The following is a 16,031-nucleotide window of genomic DNA, read 5'->3' as shown; positions in this document are numbered from 1 at the left end:
ACTAGAGAATGTAATCGAAAGTTCAAAGCTGTTTATTACCAGGCATGATTGAGAAGTTATGGCGTCTAATGCGACATAGGTACCTAATATTTGTTCTATTTTTTTTAATTAAAAATATAAGAAAAGCTGTAGGTGAACTTCTGACGATGCCTATGGATGATATTGATCTCCACTTCAACAATTTTCCAAGGTTCATGAGGAGGAATGGAAGTGCATTGGAATCCACCTCCTCAACTCATCTGAATGCCTACTTATAGGACGCAGGAAGGCCGTTTAATTCGACAGTCTCTGTTAAGTTGGAGTGGGTTTTCCCGAGCAAATTGTAATGGAACTCTATTCTCTCATTCCAGGAGCACGCGTTTGAATCGAGTCAGAAATACAAAGAGGGCAAGTTCATAATAGAACTGGCTCACATGGTGAAGGAGAACGGCTGGGACTAGGCCGCGCCATGTGATAGACTGGTGACGGACGCTCAGTGCAGTGCCGCGCGAGTCAATTACGATACCGCACGTGTGTTCCGGCATGAGCCCGCGCCGCCGCCGCGAGCCCTCGTGATAGTGGCCGCGGCGCGCGAGCCTCAGCCTCCGCGCCACCGCCGCCCGCTCGGAACGCTTCGACAAACTATTTTTGTCACACTAATGTTATTATTCGAAGGCCGAAGCGCCCCGAATCGACGGCCGGTGGACACAACGCCTTATGCGCTCTTCGTACTTTAGCCGGCTTCAGCGCTTGCGCACCACCAGTCAACGTAATGTAACGTTATACATAAGTTATCGATCTCAACCGCCCGCGGGGCACTGGGCTTAGATTTTATACTAATTATAATTTGAACGAGTTATTTTCGCCGTCACGACGCCTGGCGACAGGCGCCCTTACGTCGTAAGTTGTCTTAGTTTATACATTTACTGCATCGTACTGTATTGAGAGAACACTAATACTTTCTCTTGTCCCCTTAACCTGTGATAAGTATGTTAGTATAGAATTTTGAATTTCTTGAACGATTTTTTCAAGAAGTTGCTCAGAAATGTCAGATGTATGTTCCTAATGATTTCAGCTGTACAATTTGCTTTTTTTTATTTTGTGAGGAAACTAGTCGAAACGCGGTCCAGCAATGGAGAAATGATTTTCATTTTATTTTACTTGCGCCTGATTTAGTGATTTTTTTAGTTTTAATTGAGACGTTATTTCGGCTTTCCTCTCTTTATATTTTGAGATTTTCGGTACTTTCGTTCAATATGAGGAACATTTGACAATGTTGTCAACAGTGAATTAATTTGGTCGTTGAACACACCACTAGTTGTTAGTTGGAGTCAGTACTCCAGTGAGCATTCTGAGGACGTTTATTTTAATTTTTTAGATGAAGTTTAGGAGTATAGGACGGTTTTATTATTCATTTATTGTTTCCATTGAAATGTATTAGTGGAACATTTACCCGTATAATTTACTTTACTGCATGGTACTTCGTTTAATATTGTAACCTCGGTGTAAGTCGCATGAGCTTCTCGTCTCTATGGTTATCCTTACGTCAATTGGTCGTTTGCTTTCCGTACGTCACCGCATTATTTGTGTACTGTCGCCCGACATGTAACTTCATTAAAGAACTAACGTCCGACCTAACAATAATCATTTAATTGATAAAAATAACAAGGATGTAAAGGGAGTAATGTAATTTGTCTGTCTTTATGGATCCACAAACATAAGAATGTAATAGTAAATGCAAACGAACGACAGATGGCGGGACAATCGACTGAAATGTCACTAATCTGTCAAAAGTTAGTTATTTTGTCCGCTTGATTTATTTTCTATGTAATTATGGCGCCACAGGCACACCAGATCATTACTGGGTTTAAATCACAAATGAAATAGTGTGAAAATATAGGAGCAAAGTTTATATTACTCCTAATACAGTGATTGTATAAATCTGCCGTCGCATACTATATTATCAGAGCGTTGTCAACTGCCACTAGCATATGTACGTGTAATATAATGTAATATGTAATACAAAATCAATGTAAGACGCTCGTTATATTGTGCAGAGTGATATTTTTTTATATTTTTTAGTCTGGAAAGCAACTGAAATATGAATAATTGTAAGCAGACGTAATGCCAAGTCAACGAAAAATTAATGTTTTCTTATACCATAGCATTTATTATAAGGTATTAATATATTATCCACTCAGACCTGTGTGGTTTATGCTCTACACTCCTTTAAGTAATAAGGAATAAGTAATAAGGAAAAGCCTTGCTTGCCTCTTTATCTATTACTCACTAACAACTGACGCCATAACGGCTAAAAGAAAGATGTCACTCTGCATAAGTATTTATTTTTACAACTAATAAAACTTAGTATGCTACTAGTTTCGGATTTGTTTAGTATAAGACAACGTGTCTATATAATAATATGTATAAAAGACGTATTTGTAACGATTTTACGCGACCGAACGAATGGTGTGACCGTTCCGAATGTGTTTTCTTCGCATGTAAATTATTATCAGGGGTCATTTGTAAGTAAAAATCGTACTTAAAGCTGATCTCTGGTTATGCAGAATTTATATGTGAATGAGATTTTATTTGATGCATTATTATTTTGTAACAGGCGCAAATAGTTATGCTGAACTCAGAAGTGGTTCATTTATTTATTTGCGTCACAAATGCTCGCACAAAATTGACTTGAAACAACGATGAATTAATTCTGTTAAGGGGCCATTTGGATGGGCGTAGAAAAACGCGTTACAGATAATTTAATTTACATGATGTAAAGATACAGATTGTGGCAGATGGGTGAATATTTAAATGTCGATGACATCAAAGTCCGTCAAGTATTTGTATGTTAGAACGTATTTTGCACACTAATGGTTCCGCAAACAGTTATAACTATTGTCCTACATAATTTATAACATAATTTATCCATACTTACACATTCCCTATTCACCCTTGAAACTTTCCGGGATAAATGTTTCAATGATTCTGAATTCAAATAAAACCGGGAAAATTAAATATTGTACTGCATATTCTCCTTAAAAAATCTCAAGGAAAAATAAAGCATAGACAACATTCATTTCGTTTCTATCTAGAAATAATAATAAATGTATTCAGAATAACAACTAGTGTTGTACACGTGTTTTATTATAAGTAACGCACATAAATGTACCTACGCCCGTCCGAAATATGCGTTAGACGCAAAGATATTGTGACGTCAGTCCTGTGCGAGCTGTAACAGATACGTCTTTTAAAATCGAACATATTCAGTGTAATATGATAAGGTTAATCGATAAAAAACGCATTGCAAGTTCACTCGTTTGTTAAATGTAATCGTATTACCTGTTATCATAGGGTATAATGTTGTGGTGCACAATGTTCAATGAAAATGAGGCTGTCCTAGCTGCGATTAAAACCCCAGTTAATTAGGAAAATAAGTTGTAATGTACCTGACTGGCAGGTTCAATGAAATATAAAAATATTTACATAATTTTGTTGAAAGTGCGAAGTCATAATCTTCTGAACTATTCTGTATACTTATTATAACTGACCGGTCAGGTAAATTATAATGTGATGAAAATTATAAAGTTGGGCTGTAAATGTCTGAAAACTGTAGTATTGTACTTGCTCATAGGACCGCAGATATATCATAGTGTAAATGTGATTATATTTTCATTAAGAACATTATGCAACAAGTCGATATTTGAGATTGTCATAGTAGTATAGTTTAACACTCTTAGACCTACGATTTACCTATCTTTGACGCCGTTCGACACACCAAAAAAAAGTATATTTAAAAAGAGAAATTGTGAGAAAATTAAAATCAAGCTAGATTTCTGTGAGAGTATTTTTCTACTTGGTCGTTTAGGGACGCTATTAGATATTTTTGGACCACTGTTAAGATAAAATGATCAGTATTCGCGAGGAGAACGTTAATGTTAGTTATGGATGTTGGTTAAAGTGTTGTTGTCGAGATTAGTAAAAGCGCTTTTCCTAGCTGTAAACATGCACCCGAACACTTACTCAAACACTGTTTTAGATATGCCTAAAATGTGTATTGCCTTACACCATGTTTGTAAAGTTGCTTGTCAGTACATGTCATTTCTTTAGCTGCTAAGGTCTTGTTGATGTTACGTTGTTGTGGCTCGGCCCTTGTTTCGTTGTAGTACATTCTTAAATAGGTATAACGCGTTTGGATTTGAAATAGCTAGTTCCCCTCCGAGGTACATGTTTTAGGTATATCGAGACGTCCCGGTCTTGGAGTGTTAACCGACCGACTCGAGGTATAACAAGGTCAGCTGATTATAAATGGTGCATTTCATAAGTACGTTGTATGTTTCGCGTATAAATTATAAGGTATCCCATTTAGGTGTTCACCAAAAAAAAACCGCTTAATATTTTTGTATTTTCCTAGTATGTAACGAAGCATTATAAATTTGTGGTGTTTCTAACGATTGTGTATGCATTATGCTATAGATGAGTATTTCGTAAACATTTGGTTGAAATAATAAGTGCGTAATAAAACACTTTTTCGTATTAAACTTGGTTCTTTTATTTTTATCACGTTTGGAACAGTTCATTTATATTTTACAAATACGTAGAGAGGTATTATTGCATAACAATTATGTCTCGTAAAATATCATCAGTTCTTGTGTAGGAATTTATAAGTCACTCATGGTGCATTTAACACCTATTATTTACATCTAAAATTCCACTTTGGCACAACAAATCCTTCGTAATCAACCAGAAAGCAATTAAAAATAAATTAATTCACAGAGATAAACGAAACTACAATCAGAAATGTGAAAAGAAGAGAAACAACAAAACGCGTGGCCAGTTAGCAAAGACTGTTGGACTAACCACGATTGTTGGATGCTCACAGCACCAGATATATGTAACCGAGCTGAAAAAGAACACACAACCACACACCTTTTTAATGTTAGTCTGTTTTCAAGTGAACTAGAAGAAAGTCTTGCATAGTCATAGATAAGGAACGGCGACTCTGCACTACCCACCAGCGTCTGAGCTAGGTTTACCTCACCCCCCTTCGAACATAGTTTAGACTTGAATCGAGAAGGCTGCGCGCGGTCACGTGAGACGCAGTCCGAGCGCTCTCCAACTTACTCTTCAGGGGCTTATGCCCTTTTAAGGCCCTTTTAAGGTTGGCGCCTGATACGAATGAGGATAAAAACTGCCTATTTTCCACCAGAAGTCGCCATACTATTTGAATAAAGAAACATTGTTTTGGTTATATTTTTACACTATAATCCTTTGCTGCAAAATCATGGTGTTATATTTATTCCCTAAAGATCGGAAAGAAGAAAACTTAGAAAAACTAATTTTGAAATCAAAACTGCCTTTTTCCAACTACCTTTCTTTTTCGTAACTCATTCTTCAGACGGGATACACTCCACGTTGCTCCACATTTTATAGCAATTTAACAGGAATTTTAGCTGGACAGTATGGAGAACTGTCAAAATTTAGAAACACTCAACATTGCTGCCGCCTACATTTGAGCTTTTAGTTTTTATCCTCGGGCGGAGAGTTACCGTTCCATACGTAGTATAGTATTTTATTCTATGCCATTATGGTGATCGGTTCAATCGTAAACAAAGTCACAACTGCTTACTTTTTAAAGATAGTGTCTGCTAGTGCCGAGTGGTTTATATTGCAATAAGAAAAAACGATTTTATCAAATTACTTCACTTTTCAATCATTCAACTTGGAACACCTTAACATTTTAATTTCATGCTTGACTACCTAAGTCAATGAATCACACCTATTTACAACTTATTTGTTATGGACATTAAAAAAAAAGTGTAAAATAAATTAAAACTTGACCACAAATATAAAAACCGTCCCCATCTTGCGGCAAAATTAAGAACATTTTTTTACAGTAATCGTTTAACAGATTAAAAAAGGGATCAAAGCGCCCTCTATCACAGGATTTTATTTTTCTGGACAAGTTTGAATTAAATATACTATTGACTTAAGACCTTTATGTGTTGTTTTCTGTTTTTCACTCTGCCTTTTTTAGTTTTAGCTGCGTCAGGTTGCGCAGTTTCAAATTCAACCCTATTTTCATACAACACTTGTTGAATTTCCTCTGGCATATTTGAGGGTTCGACTTCTAAAGCTTCTACCTCGATTTCTACCGTTGCTTTCTTGTTTGCTTCGTTACTCTGGTACTGTAATATTTGTTGTATTACAGCTTCTTTGTCGTCTTCGTTGATAACCGTTTCTTCAGCCGGTGGTTCTACCTCCTCTATGGTGTATGTCATTTTCTCCGGGTACTCAGATTCGGATTTGAGCACGATTTTAGCCTGCTTCAGTTGCGTCTCCGACAGAGTTGGTAGGGACTTGTATAGCATCTGCGGAAGGCAGTTACATTTAAGAAATTATTTTCTCATTCTGCTTCAATGCTGGCTGGAAGCGGATCAAAATATATAATTTACCGGCAGCGCGATTGTGTCAATTTGAAAGAAAGAAAAAATATTCGGCAATAAGTAATTAAGTACTCCACCACGCAGTTCCACTGCAGGTTTGTGGTGTTTTATTAACCTCTGCCTACCCCATCAGAAATACAGGCGTGGTGCAATGTTATTGTTCTCTTTGCTAATATAAATAAAACATTTTACTTTCTTTCTAACAATGCGCTCAGGATTACTGCCATGAACAAGTCGGTAAACCGATCAAATATAATTTCAAAACAACTACTCACATTACGGGTAATCAAGTTCATTCCGTGTTCCTTCAACATGTGTGTTTTCAGTAACGACATCCTCGGATACCTGTGAAAAAATCATTCGAACTTGTACTCGTAAAACATTATAGACAAATATCTTAATCCTCACTACATCAAATGCAGTAGGGGCTTCGAAAGGTGAACGTGCATCTGGACGCACGCGCCGAAGTCATCGCATTTTATAAATCTTTATATGAAATGGTACGCAACGTCGCGCACCTATCCGCGTCTTGCCGTGAAGTGCGATGACTTCGGCTCACTGACAAAATGGCTGCTCACTCCCAGAAAACTCCCCGGAGGATAAAAATGATATACGGCACGTGTGGATATAAAAATAATCCCAATATTCGAAAAGTTCTCCGCATCAGGGAGACACATTACAGCCTGGCTCAAATATGACACCTGTATTATTATTTTTTTTAGAATAACGTATTTAAACCTTGGTAAAATTCTATCTAAAAACAAGATGGCCGCCTTACACAGTAAAATATTTGTTCAACCGTTAGAGACAGGCAGGGTACCTTCGAGCAAATACGGGATACGCGAAGCTGCTAGGCGAGCGCACCGCACACCATCTAAATAGTTAGTTGATAAAACTGTACAGTTACCTCTTGGGGCATATCTGGCAGGCGCAGGGCGGCGGCAGGTGCAGGTGCGCGCGGTCGATGTGCAGCTGCAGCGCCATCTTCTGCGCGTAGCGGCGCCCGCACAGTTCGCACGGGAACTTGCGCAGCGCTGCCCCCGGCGCGGCAACAAATATATACATAAGTATATTATATTACATACATACACATACATAAACTCACGCCCGTATTCCCCGAAGGGGTGGGCAGAACTACTAATAATCAGGAAACTATCTGCAGTCACTTTTGATACATAGTACATATGTATCAAAAGTATATTAGTAGTTGTGTATTATATTTCATTTTTCTTCTTCTGGTTTCCGCTATTAGCGATGCACCAATAACAAATAAGTTTTTGAGAGTGCTCTTATTTAGGTATTATAGGCTAAGAACTTGTATTGATTATTTGGGTAATTGTGTACTTCATAGGTACATAAATAAATATACTAATACTAGAAACATACCCACACACAACAATATTATATATATACATGTTTTATTAACTCAAGTTACTATACCACCTCTTAAAAACGATAAAAACGATAATTCATCTTTTTTGGGGTTATGTATACGTTTTTACAATAAAATACCAGATAATATTTTAAATTTGTCAGAGAACAGATTTAAAGCTCACGTGAAGCTTACTTTATGTAAAAAAGCCTATTATAAGATTAATGATTACCTGAATGATAAAAATGTCTGGTATTGAATGTGTTCCTCTAGTTATTAAATAACTTGTAATGTACCCTCATTGATTTAAAAGATGTGTTGCTGTTGCAGTTTCTTGTCATTTCTTCTCCTCAGCCATAACACCTTGCGAAATGACGTAAATTCAAAAATTTTACATTGACCTTCAACAAGTTTATCCATGATAATTACGTTGAATAAATGATTCTGATTCTGATTCTGACAGGATATATTATTACAACTGGTCACAGTTAACCTAATATTAGGGTGTCTTTAGAAAAATGTGTTAATATATAAATGCTACATTGTTTATTGAATATTTCGATATAATAACACTATCGCGAATGTTTTCCGACTAACTTAATGCGATCATTAACCACAAAACACCATACATAAACTGCCTTATACGTCCCACTGCTGGGCACAGGCCTCCCCTCAATCAACCGGAGGGGGTATGGAGCATACTCCACCACGCTGCTCCACTGCGGGTTAGTGGAGGTGTTTTTACGGCTAATAGCCGGGACCAACGGCTTAACGTGCCCTCCGAAGCACGGAATCATTTTACTTTTTCGGACAATCAGGTGATTCAAGCCTGAAAAGTCCTTACCAAACAAAGGACAGTCTCACAAAGTGATTTCGACAATGTCCTCATCGGGAATCGAACCCGGACCTCCAGATCGTGAGCCTAACGCTCTAACCACTAGACCACCGAGGCTGTTAACCACAAAACACCACTTATACTTATTGAATGAAGAAAACAACCATGTTTTCACGTTCCCGCCAAAAAGCCGGACGGAAGATGATAAAGAGAAGCTGTTTTGACTGAACCTTTGCTGTAATTACGTATAGTTTATTGTTTAATATATGAATTACAACTGTAATACTCACGCCTATGTGTGTCCAAGTGCGCAATGAGGGCAGTCTTGGTCTTGAAGGGTCGCGAGCAGTGGTCGCAGATATACTGCACGTCCGAGTGCCGGGAGGCGTGACGCTGCAACGGAACGATATCGTAATAGGCTAGTTTGCAACTAGTCAAATCAGTTACTTTTTACTAAAAGTCAAAACATGAAGTTACTGTGGAATTTGTATGAAAACGCAACCTGTGACGTCATAGAAAAACGTGACGAAATCTCGCGCTTATATTACATATTTCTTTATTCAAATTCGTAAAAACTGTCGATTCGAGTATAACAATTACGAATTGAATAAATATATTTTTGAAATTGAGCGTCCATCGTGTTCTCAGTACTCACGGAGAGTGCGGAGCGCGAGGTGTATGCGCTGGAGCACTGCTTGCAGCGGAAGGGGCGCAGGCCGTTGTGCACGTACTCGTGCGCCTGTAGCGAGGCCTTCGTGATGTACACCGCGGGGCAGCGCGAACAGGCGAAACGACGCCGGGCCGCCTGCACTTTACTGCAAAGAACAATTTGTGGATTGCGGTGAGAATGTGGGGCGTCACCATTCCCTTCAAAACGCATCGGCATAACTGTCAAAACTAAAAAACAGACATCTGTACCCATAACTATTTCTTTGTGAACAATATATAGGCACTTTCTGGTTAAGCTTGTTACACCGTCAACACTTTCTCTATTTGTTTTTTTTTAATATGTTTTTTTACATGATCTCTTGTAGATTTGCTGCAGATGGCATTTACTATGTGACCAGACTAAAGAGGCAGAGGGCTTTACTTTATAAGTCTATTTACTTTTTTCTTACACTAAATACTCATTGAAGATTTTTTTTTTTTTTTTTTTTTTTTTTTTCCCTTGTTATCTGCCATCAGTCGCTAGACTATTATCAGATTTGTTCTGTTATTTTCACTGTTTTGAACTATACAGCCAGCACTGCATTGTCCATTAGTCTGTAAGTACATTCGCACGTTTCAGTCTTTTTATGTCCCAAGAGGTTAGGAGGGAGTTGGCTAAAGGATTAGGATGGTGGACCAAGTGTTCCTTGTGTACTGCTTTACGCTGCTGTGCTTCTTCAGCGACAGTAGGCATTTCTAGGTAGCTGTGCAATTCATCCATTCTGGTGAACCAGGGTGAATTGCAAATTGTTTTAAATATGTTATTTTGTACACGTTGGATGCGTTGAATGTTGCTTTTGCTAGCAGTTGACCAAATTTCTATACCGTACAACCAGATAGGTTTTAGGATAGCACAGTAAATCATGACTTTGTTGCGAAGCGACAAGGTTGACTGTCTGCCAAGCAGCCAAAGCAAGTTCCGGAAACGGTTGTTAATGGTGTTTCTTTTATGAGTGATATGTTCACTCCAGGTCAGCCGTCGGTCGAGGTGGAATCCCAAGTATTTTACGCAGTTTGTCCGAGGGAGTGGTTCGTGGCCTAACTTCACTAGTGGACAGTCACCTCTGCGGAGAGCGAATGTTATGTGGTGTGACTTAGAAGCACTAGCTTTAATTTTCCATTTTTTCAACCAAGCGGCGGTGGCATCCAGTTGGTTTTGGAGGTAATAGGAAGCTGTGCTTTTGTCTGGGTCGGTGCAGAGAAATGCCGCGTCGTCGGCGAATGTTGCAATGGTTACCCGAGGAGACTGCGGTAAGTCACATGTGAAAATGTTGTAGAGTAGAGGCCCTAGGACTGATCCTTGGGGCACCCCTGCGAGGCATTTATGGAGTCGTGATCTTGCATCTCCCTGTCTCACATAAAATATGCGGTTCATCAAATATGATTTCAATATGGGAAACACTGAATGAGGTAAAAGAGTCCTTATCTTGTACAACAGACCCTTGTGCCAAACACGATCGAAAGCCTGTTGTACATCCAGGAATGCAGCTGAGCAGTACTCTTTCTTCTCAAAGCATTGTCGAATTTTCTGATAGACACGGTGAACCTGTTCTATAGTAGAATGCCGCTGCCTAAATCCAAACTGGTGGTTTGGGATGATCGGAGAGTCTTCCATGAGTACTTTCAGTCTCGACACGAACACTTTTTCCCACAGCTTTGATAGTACAGGTGTAAGACTAATAGGCCGATATGAAGCAGTTTCGTGAACTGGTTTTCCATCTTTATGGATCATGATAATCTCCGATACTTTCCAGAGCGCTGGGTAGTATCCCACTCTAAGCGTGGCATTGAGGAGAGTAGCAATAAAAACAAGACATTTCCTGGAGAGTTCTTTTAGTACAGTGGGAGTTATAAGGTCGAACCCTGGCGCCTTATTGGTTTTCATTTTAGATATTATCCCAGCAAGCTCTTTTGGTGAGACTGGTTTAAGGGGCAGACATAGCTGAAGATCTTGAGCAAGCACATCGTCTATTTCAACGTCCGAGTTATCGCCCTCAGTTGCATTTGGCTTGAAGACCGATGCCAGGTGGGTGGCAAAGGCCTCTGATTTTTCAGAGTCAGTTCTAGCATAGGTTGAACCAACTTTAAGCGGAGGGAATGATTGCTGTGGACATTTTTCGGATTTTGTGGCCTTCCACAGTGAATATTTGCCATTTCCGTTCAGTGACAACTGATTAATATGGGCTTTTGCTGTTTCATTTGCGGTTTCTTGAAGCAATTCCTTCAATTCCTTTATGGCGCGGTTAAGAGCTGTTTTGTCGTCAGGGTGGTGACTTTGCTGCCAGTTTCTTCTTAGTCTTCTTTTTTCTGATATTTTTCTCCTAACTTCTGAGGGTACATTGGATTTGGATGGGTTAGATGCGTTATATATTGGAGTATTAGTCCACAATGCGATTTGAATAAGATTAGTTAGGCAAACGCAGGCGTCATCTATTTCAGGCTCAGATTTTAGAGAAATGTTTAGGTTGAGATGTTTGTCGAGATAGTCACGAAAGGATGGCCAGTCTGTTCTTTTGTTGTATAAGCTCTCGCGAATGGGAGAACGATAAATGATTGATGATGAAATGCACAAGATGACGGGTGTGTGGTCTGATGAGCCATCTAGGCTTGGCTCGATGGACGTGTACATGTGGCAGATATGTTTTGTTACAAAAAAGTCGACTAAATCTGGTTTTCTTTCTGGATCTGTTGGCCAGTAGGTGGGACTGCCAGATGATATAGGTAGTAAGCGATTTTTTTCCATACAAGATTTCAGAGCTCGGCCTCTTGTTGTAGTGATACGTGATCCCCAGTATGTATTCTTCGCGTTCCAGTCGCCTCCTGCTACGAAGCGGTTGCCGAGTGTATCAAAGAAATCCGAGAAAGCAGACTCAGTTATTTTGTGCTTTGGCGGGCAGTAAACAGCTGAGACATTAAAAGCAGCGGCTCGTTCCTCCACTCTAACTGTTGTAGCTTGGATGTGATCAGTTATGTATGATTCCAAGAGATGATGTTTAATGTTTTTCTTGATTATTATTGCAGAGCCAGCATGCGCTGTTCCATCTGGGTGAGGAGTGAGATAGACACAGAATCCAGTGATACGGACGCAGTTCGCCTTGGTAACATGTGATTCTGAGATAAGTACAATGTCCAAATTGTTGTTAATTATAACTGATTCAAGTTCCAGTATATTGGGGGTAAGTCCGTTGATGTTCCACGCGGCAATACGTAGAGTAGTCATTTTACTAGTTTACTGACGAGAGTTGTTATAAGTCCCAAAAGGGTACCTATTTGTTGGATTAAGAGGTCTATTTTTTGACTTTGTTGTATGAGGACATCTTGCAAGTTGGTAATATTTAATTTCTGTTGGGATTGGTTTTGGTTGTCGTTCGGAGGTTCTTGTTTGCCTGTGAGTGCGTCAGAATAGGACTTATTCAGTTTCTTAGGAGGTTCGTTTTGGTTGATTTGCAAATTGTTGTTGTTTTTATTTTTGTTAATGAGATCTTGGGTCTCAGAGTAAGTATTAAGTTTTGCACTAGCAGTAGGGTTATTCCTTTGTTGAGAGCGACTGATAGACTTTCTATTGGTGATTTGTTTGTACACTTCGCAGCCCTTGTAGTTAGCCGGGTGGTCACAGCCACAGAGAGCGCATTTTGCAGGGGTGTTCCGATCCTTCTTGGCACAATCAGAAGTTTTGTGTTCTTCACCGCACTTAACACACCTATATGGTCTCATGCAATTATTTTTTGAGTGACCATATTGTTGACAACGTTGACATTGAACTATTGTCCTAGACTTATGAGCGTCTTCGATTTTAATTGCTTGGTGAAATATGTATTTTATATTCTTTACTGCCTTGTTATTTGTGCTAGGTTCTAGGTTGACGAAGAACGTGGAAGTGGGAGTTTTATTGGGTCCGTAACGGGCGTTTATTACCTCACCACGTACTTTGTTGCCTGAAGCTTCAATCTCTTCTATGATAGCTGAGTGTGGGGTAGTGTAGTGAAGGTTTTTAATTACTATTCTATAGCATTTAGAATCCTTTCTCGTGAAGGTGTGTCCAATAAGGCCTTTCTCTCTGATCAGGCAGATAACTTTTTTGTATTCCTCGGTGGAATTTATAAGAATTCGAAGAAGATTTTTATTCACGATCCTTAGCTTGAAGCTATTCTTGTCTGTGACTGTTTCTAGGCACTTAGACAGTTCATTGACGTCTTCAATACCGTATAGAATAATTGGAGGAGGTTTGCTAGTGGGTTTTAGCAGGGTGTTTTCATCTTGATCCAGGAGTAGCCCATCAAAGCGATTAGACGTTTGAGTCACATTCGGTTGAGTAGACGGTGAAACTGAAGAAGAGTTTGCTCCCATTTTGCGTTTCTTACTGAGTGGTCGTTGCCATGGAGGTGGTTGCTTTTCTTCATCGTCGCTACTTATTACAACATCGTTCGAGGCTAACTGACTGGCGTTTGTCTCGGTTGGAAGATTATCTAGTAGCTGAGGATTTGTTTTCTTTTCAAAGAAACTAGGATGAAAAATTTGTTGTGTGTAAACTTTTTGACAGTTTCCTTCGCTATTTGCCGATGTTTCACTCATTTTTATCCTTTTGGTAGGAATTTGGTTATTATGGCAACACAAAAGGTGTCACTTGACTGACGTTTGTCATAGTGACAATGATAGGTTCAGAGAAAAGAGGGTGGGTGGAAAGGAATAGAAATAATAATGAATATTTTTGTGGGTAGTTAATTAAAAGTTTAGCTGAGCACTGCGCAGATTTTGAGATTTTATCGAATTTCGCACGCGTAACACTGGGATAACACTAGTACACTTGCACTTCGATTAGTTCTACACTTTATACACAAAATCTCGTGAGGTTATACACTTTTACTCTAGAAAACTCTTATTGACGCGGAGCGCCATCCAAGTATGTACAAGGTTTTGACAGTATATCCAATTGAAGATTTAGCAAATATAAAAAAAGAAACTTACTTTTTAAGTTTAATAACTTCTGGGTTGGGCATGAATGGTCGGCTGCGCCCTTTGCGTCCGAGTGAGAGAGCACGCGCCTTCAGAACTGTTACCGCATCCGGCGCGTTACATCTCTTCTCATGCTTATATAGGTTTGTTGTGCTGCAACATTATTACAAACTGGGTTACACTTTCTACAAACAAACTGTTGTGACGTCATATAAAATTAGCTTCTATAAACCGATGCTATTAATATAATCAGTATGATTTACTATGCACATACCTTCTAAAATCCACTCCGCAGGCAAAGCACACAAGGTATCTCGTGCCATGCTTCTCCTGCCAGTGTCGTGATGCAGCCGGCTGAGATATATTTAACGCTCCACATATCACACATCTGAAAAATACCAATATACTAAAAAATCCTGATTAAAAATTAAAAGTATTGATTGCTCATCTCATAGGTGAGAGAAAACATAAGCCCCCTGATAAGAAATAACATGATAATGGTTCTCATAAAAGAAGACAATTGGTTTATTTAATAATGTTTTTAAGAAGTAAAAAAAATGTGAAATAGAAAGAAATCTTACTCGAAATCAATGCCGTTCATAATAAAATAGTCTCTCGGTGGACTTGGAGCTTTGATATTCCTCATTATTTCACAAAGAGTCTCTACCAACAGTTCCTTGTCGCTTTTCAGCTCGGGGTAATTCGCCCGCAGTTCCTTAACAAATGACTTCTGTTCGCTAGGTTTCAGCATTTTATAACGGTGAGGCTGTTTTAAAGCCATATCTTCGTCTTGCTCTTCTGTACTTCTATACTTTGTACTGATGTACTCCTCATCACTAATATCATTATAATTCGGCTCGTAGTCTTCATCGGCATCGGCGTTCTCGAAATCGTCTAAATACTCGGTGTTTAAAGGTTCCTCCTTTAATTCCCCAATATGCAGTTCATTCTTTAAATTCTCTATAGGGACCACCTGCCCATGTTTCTCTGCTGTCTGTATAAGATGCTCCACCTCCGTGTAATTTATTTCATCAACCAAACCTGTATCTTCGTCCTCTTCGTCCAGTACTTCTTGCTTGATTTCAACGCTCGTGTCCATTGTGAATTTAGGCTCATTTCCGTCTTCCACAATAATAACAACAATATCATCATCCTCTTCCATGTTGCAAGTGTTACGCTGGCCCTATGATAAAAAGGTAATAACCTAATAAAATACATCAAAGTACAAAAGTATTTTGAATGTTTGCTGCTTTTCGAATACATTTTTTCGAGACAAGAGAAGCAAAGGTCAGCTTGCATCGGACGGCCACCATCATGTAAAATGAGAAGAAAATTGCTTTAATGTTACAAATACTATTTACTTACGTACTTATGTGTACACGAAGGTAAAAACTTCAAAACAGGCCAAGAGATGATTCTATTTACGACTATGAGCGTAAATATTGAAATCTTCACGAATGATAAGTAAGTAATGCAAGCAGGAATAAGAAAATTTCCTTTGCCTCTTGGGCTTTGCCCACAAAATTCAATGTCGGTAATGTTTGAACATGAGAAATACTTTTTTTAACATTATCCAATGCGACTGTAGTATCAAAGATAACTAACATTCTTTTGAAACTAATCAATGTATTAGACAACATATTTGACATATTTTTATCTATGTAAGCAGTTATGAGAATATCTGGACTAGCTTTACCTTTACTATGGCTACAATAGAGCTGTAATGCACTATGAGTTA

At 38.8% G+C, this 16,031-nt stretch overlaps 2 protein-coding genes across 8 annotated transcripts in view; one reads left to right on the top strand and one right to left on the bottom strand.

The window, feature by feature from the left end:
* The window catches only part of LOC126371773 (protein yippee-like), a 157,546-nt gene extending 153,026 nt beyond the window's left edge, over positions 1-4,520 (top strand). For all 6 annotated transcript variants that reach the window (XM_050017134.1, XM_050017135.1, XM_050017138.1 and 3 more), the window contains one exon: positions 351-4,520. In XM_050017134.1, coding sequence (XP_049873091.1) covers positions 351-440 — 90 coding nt within the window. In that variant the 3' untranslated portion in view covers positions 441-4,520. The remainder of the gene's footprint in view (positions 1-350) is intronic.
* On the bottom strand, positions 4,507-15,838 carry LOC126371719 (zinc finger protein 585B-like). 2 transcript variants are annotated; one of them, XM_050017051.1, is made up of 9 exons: positions 15,659-15,838; positions 14,875-15,476; positions 14,568-14,681; positions 14,306-14,446; positions 9,288-9,447; positions 8,923-9,025; positions 7,333-7,459; positions 6,701-6,770; positions 4,507-6,350 (listed from the first exon to the last, which is right to left on the bottom strand). In XM_050017051.1, the coding sequence occupies exons 2-9, from the start codon at positions 15,453-15,455 to the stop codon at positions 5,961-5,963; spliced, it is 1,686 nt and encodes a 561-aa protein (XP_049873008.1). In that variant the 5' UTR covers positions 15,456-15,476; positions 15,659-15,838; the 3' UTR covers positions 4,507-5,960. The 2 variants fall into 2 exon arrangements, with proteins under 2 accessions (XP_049873008.1, XP_049873009.1); XM_050017052.1 differs by having other exon boundaries at positions 15,663-15,838.
* Between the last annotated feature and the right edge of the window lie 193 nt (positions 15,839-16,031).

This window comes from Pectinophora gossypiella, chromosome 13, assembly GCF_024362695.1.
Source record: "Pectinophora gossypiella chromosome 13, ilPecGoss1.1, whole genome shotgun sequence".
Classification (NCBI taxonomy): Eukaryota; Metazoa; Arthropoda; class Insecta; order Lepidoptera; family Gelechiidae; genus Pectinophora; species Pectinophora gossypiella.
This window is presented reverse-complemented; position numbering and strand designations above follow the sequence as displayed.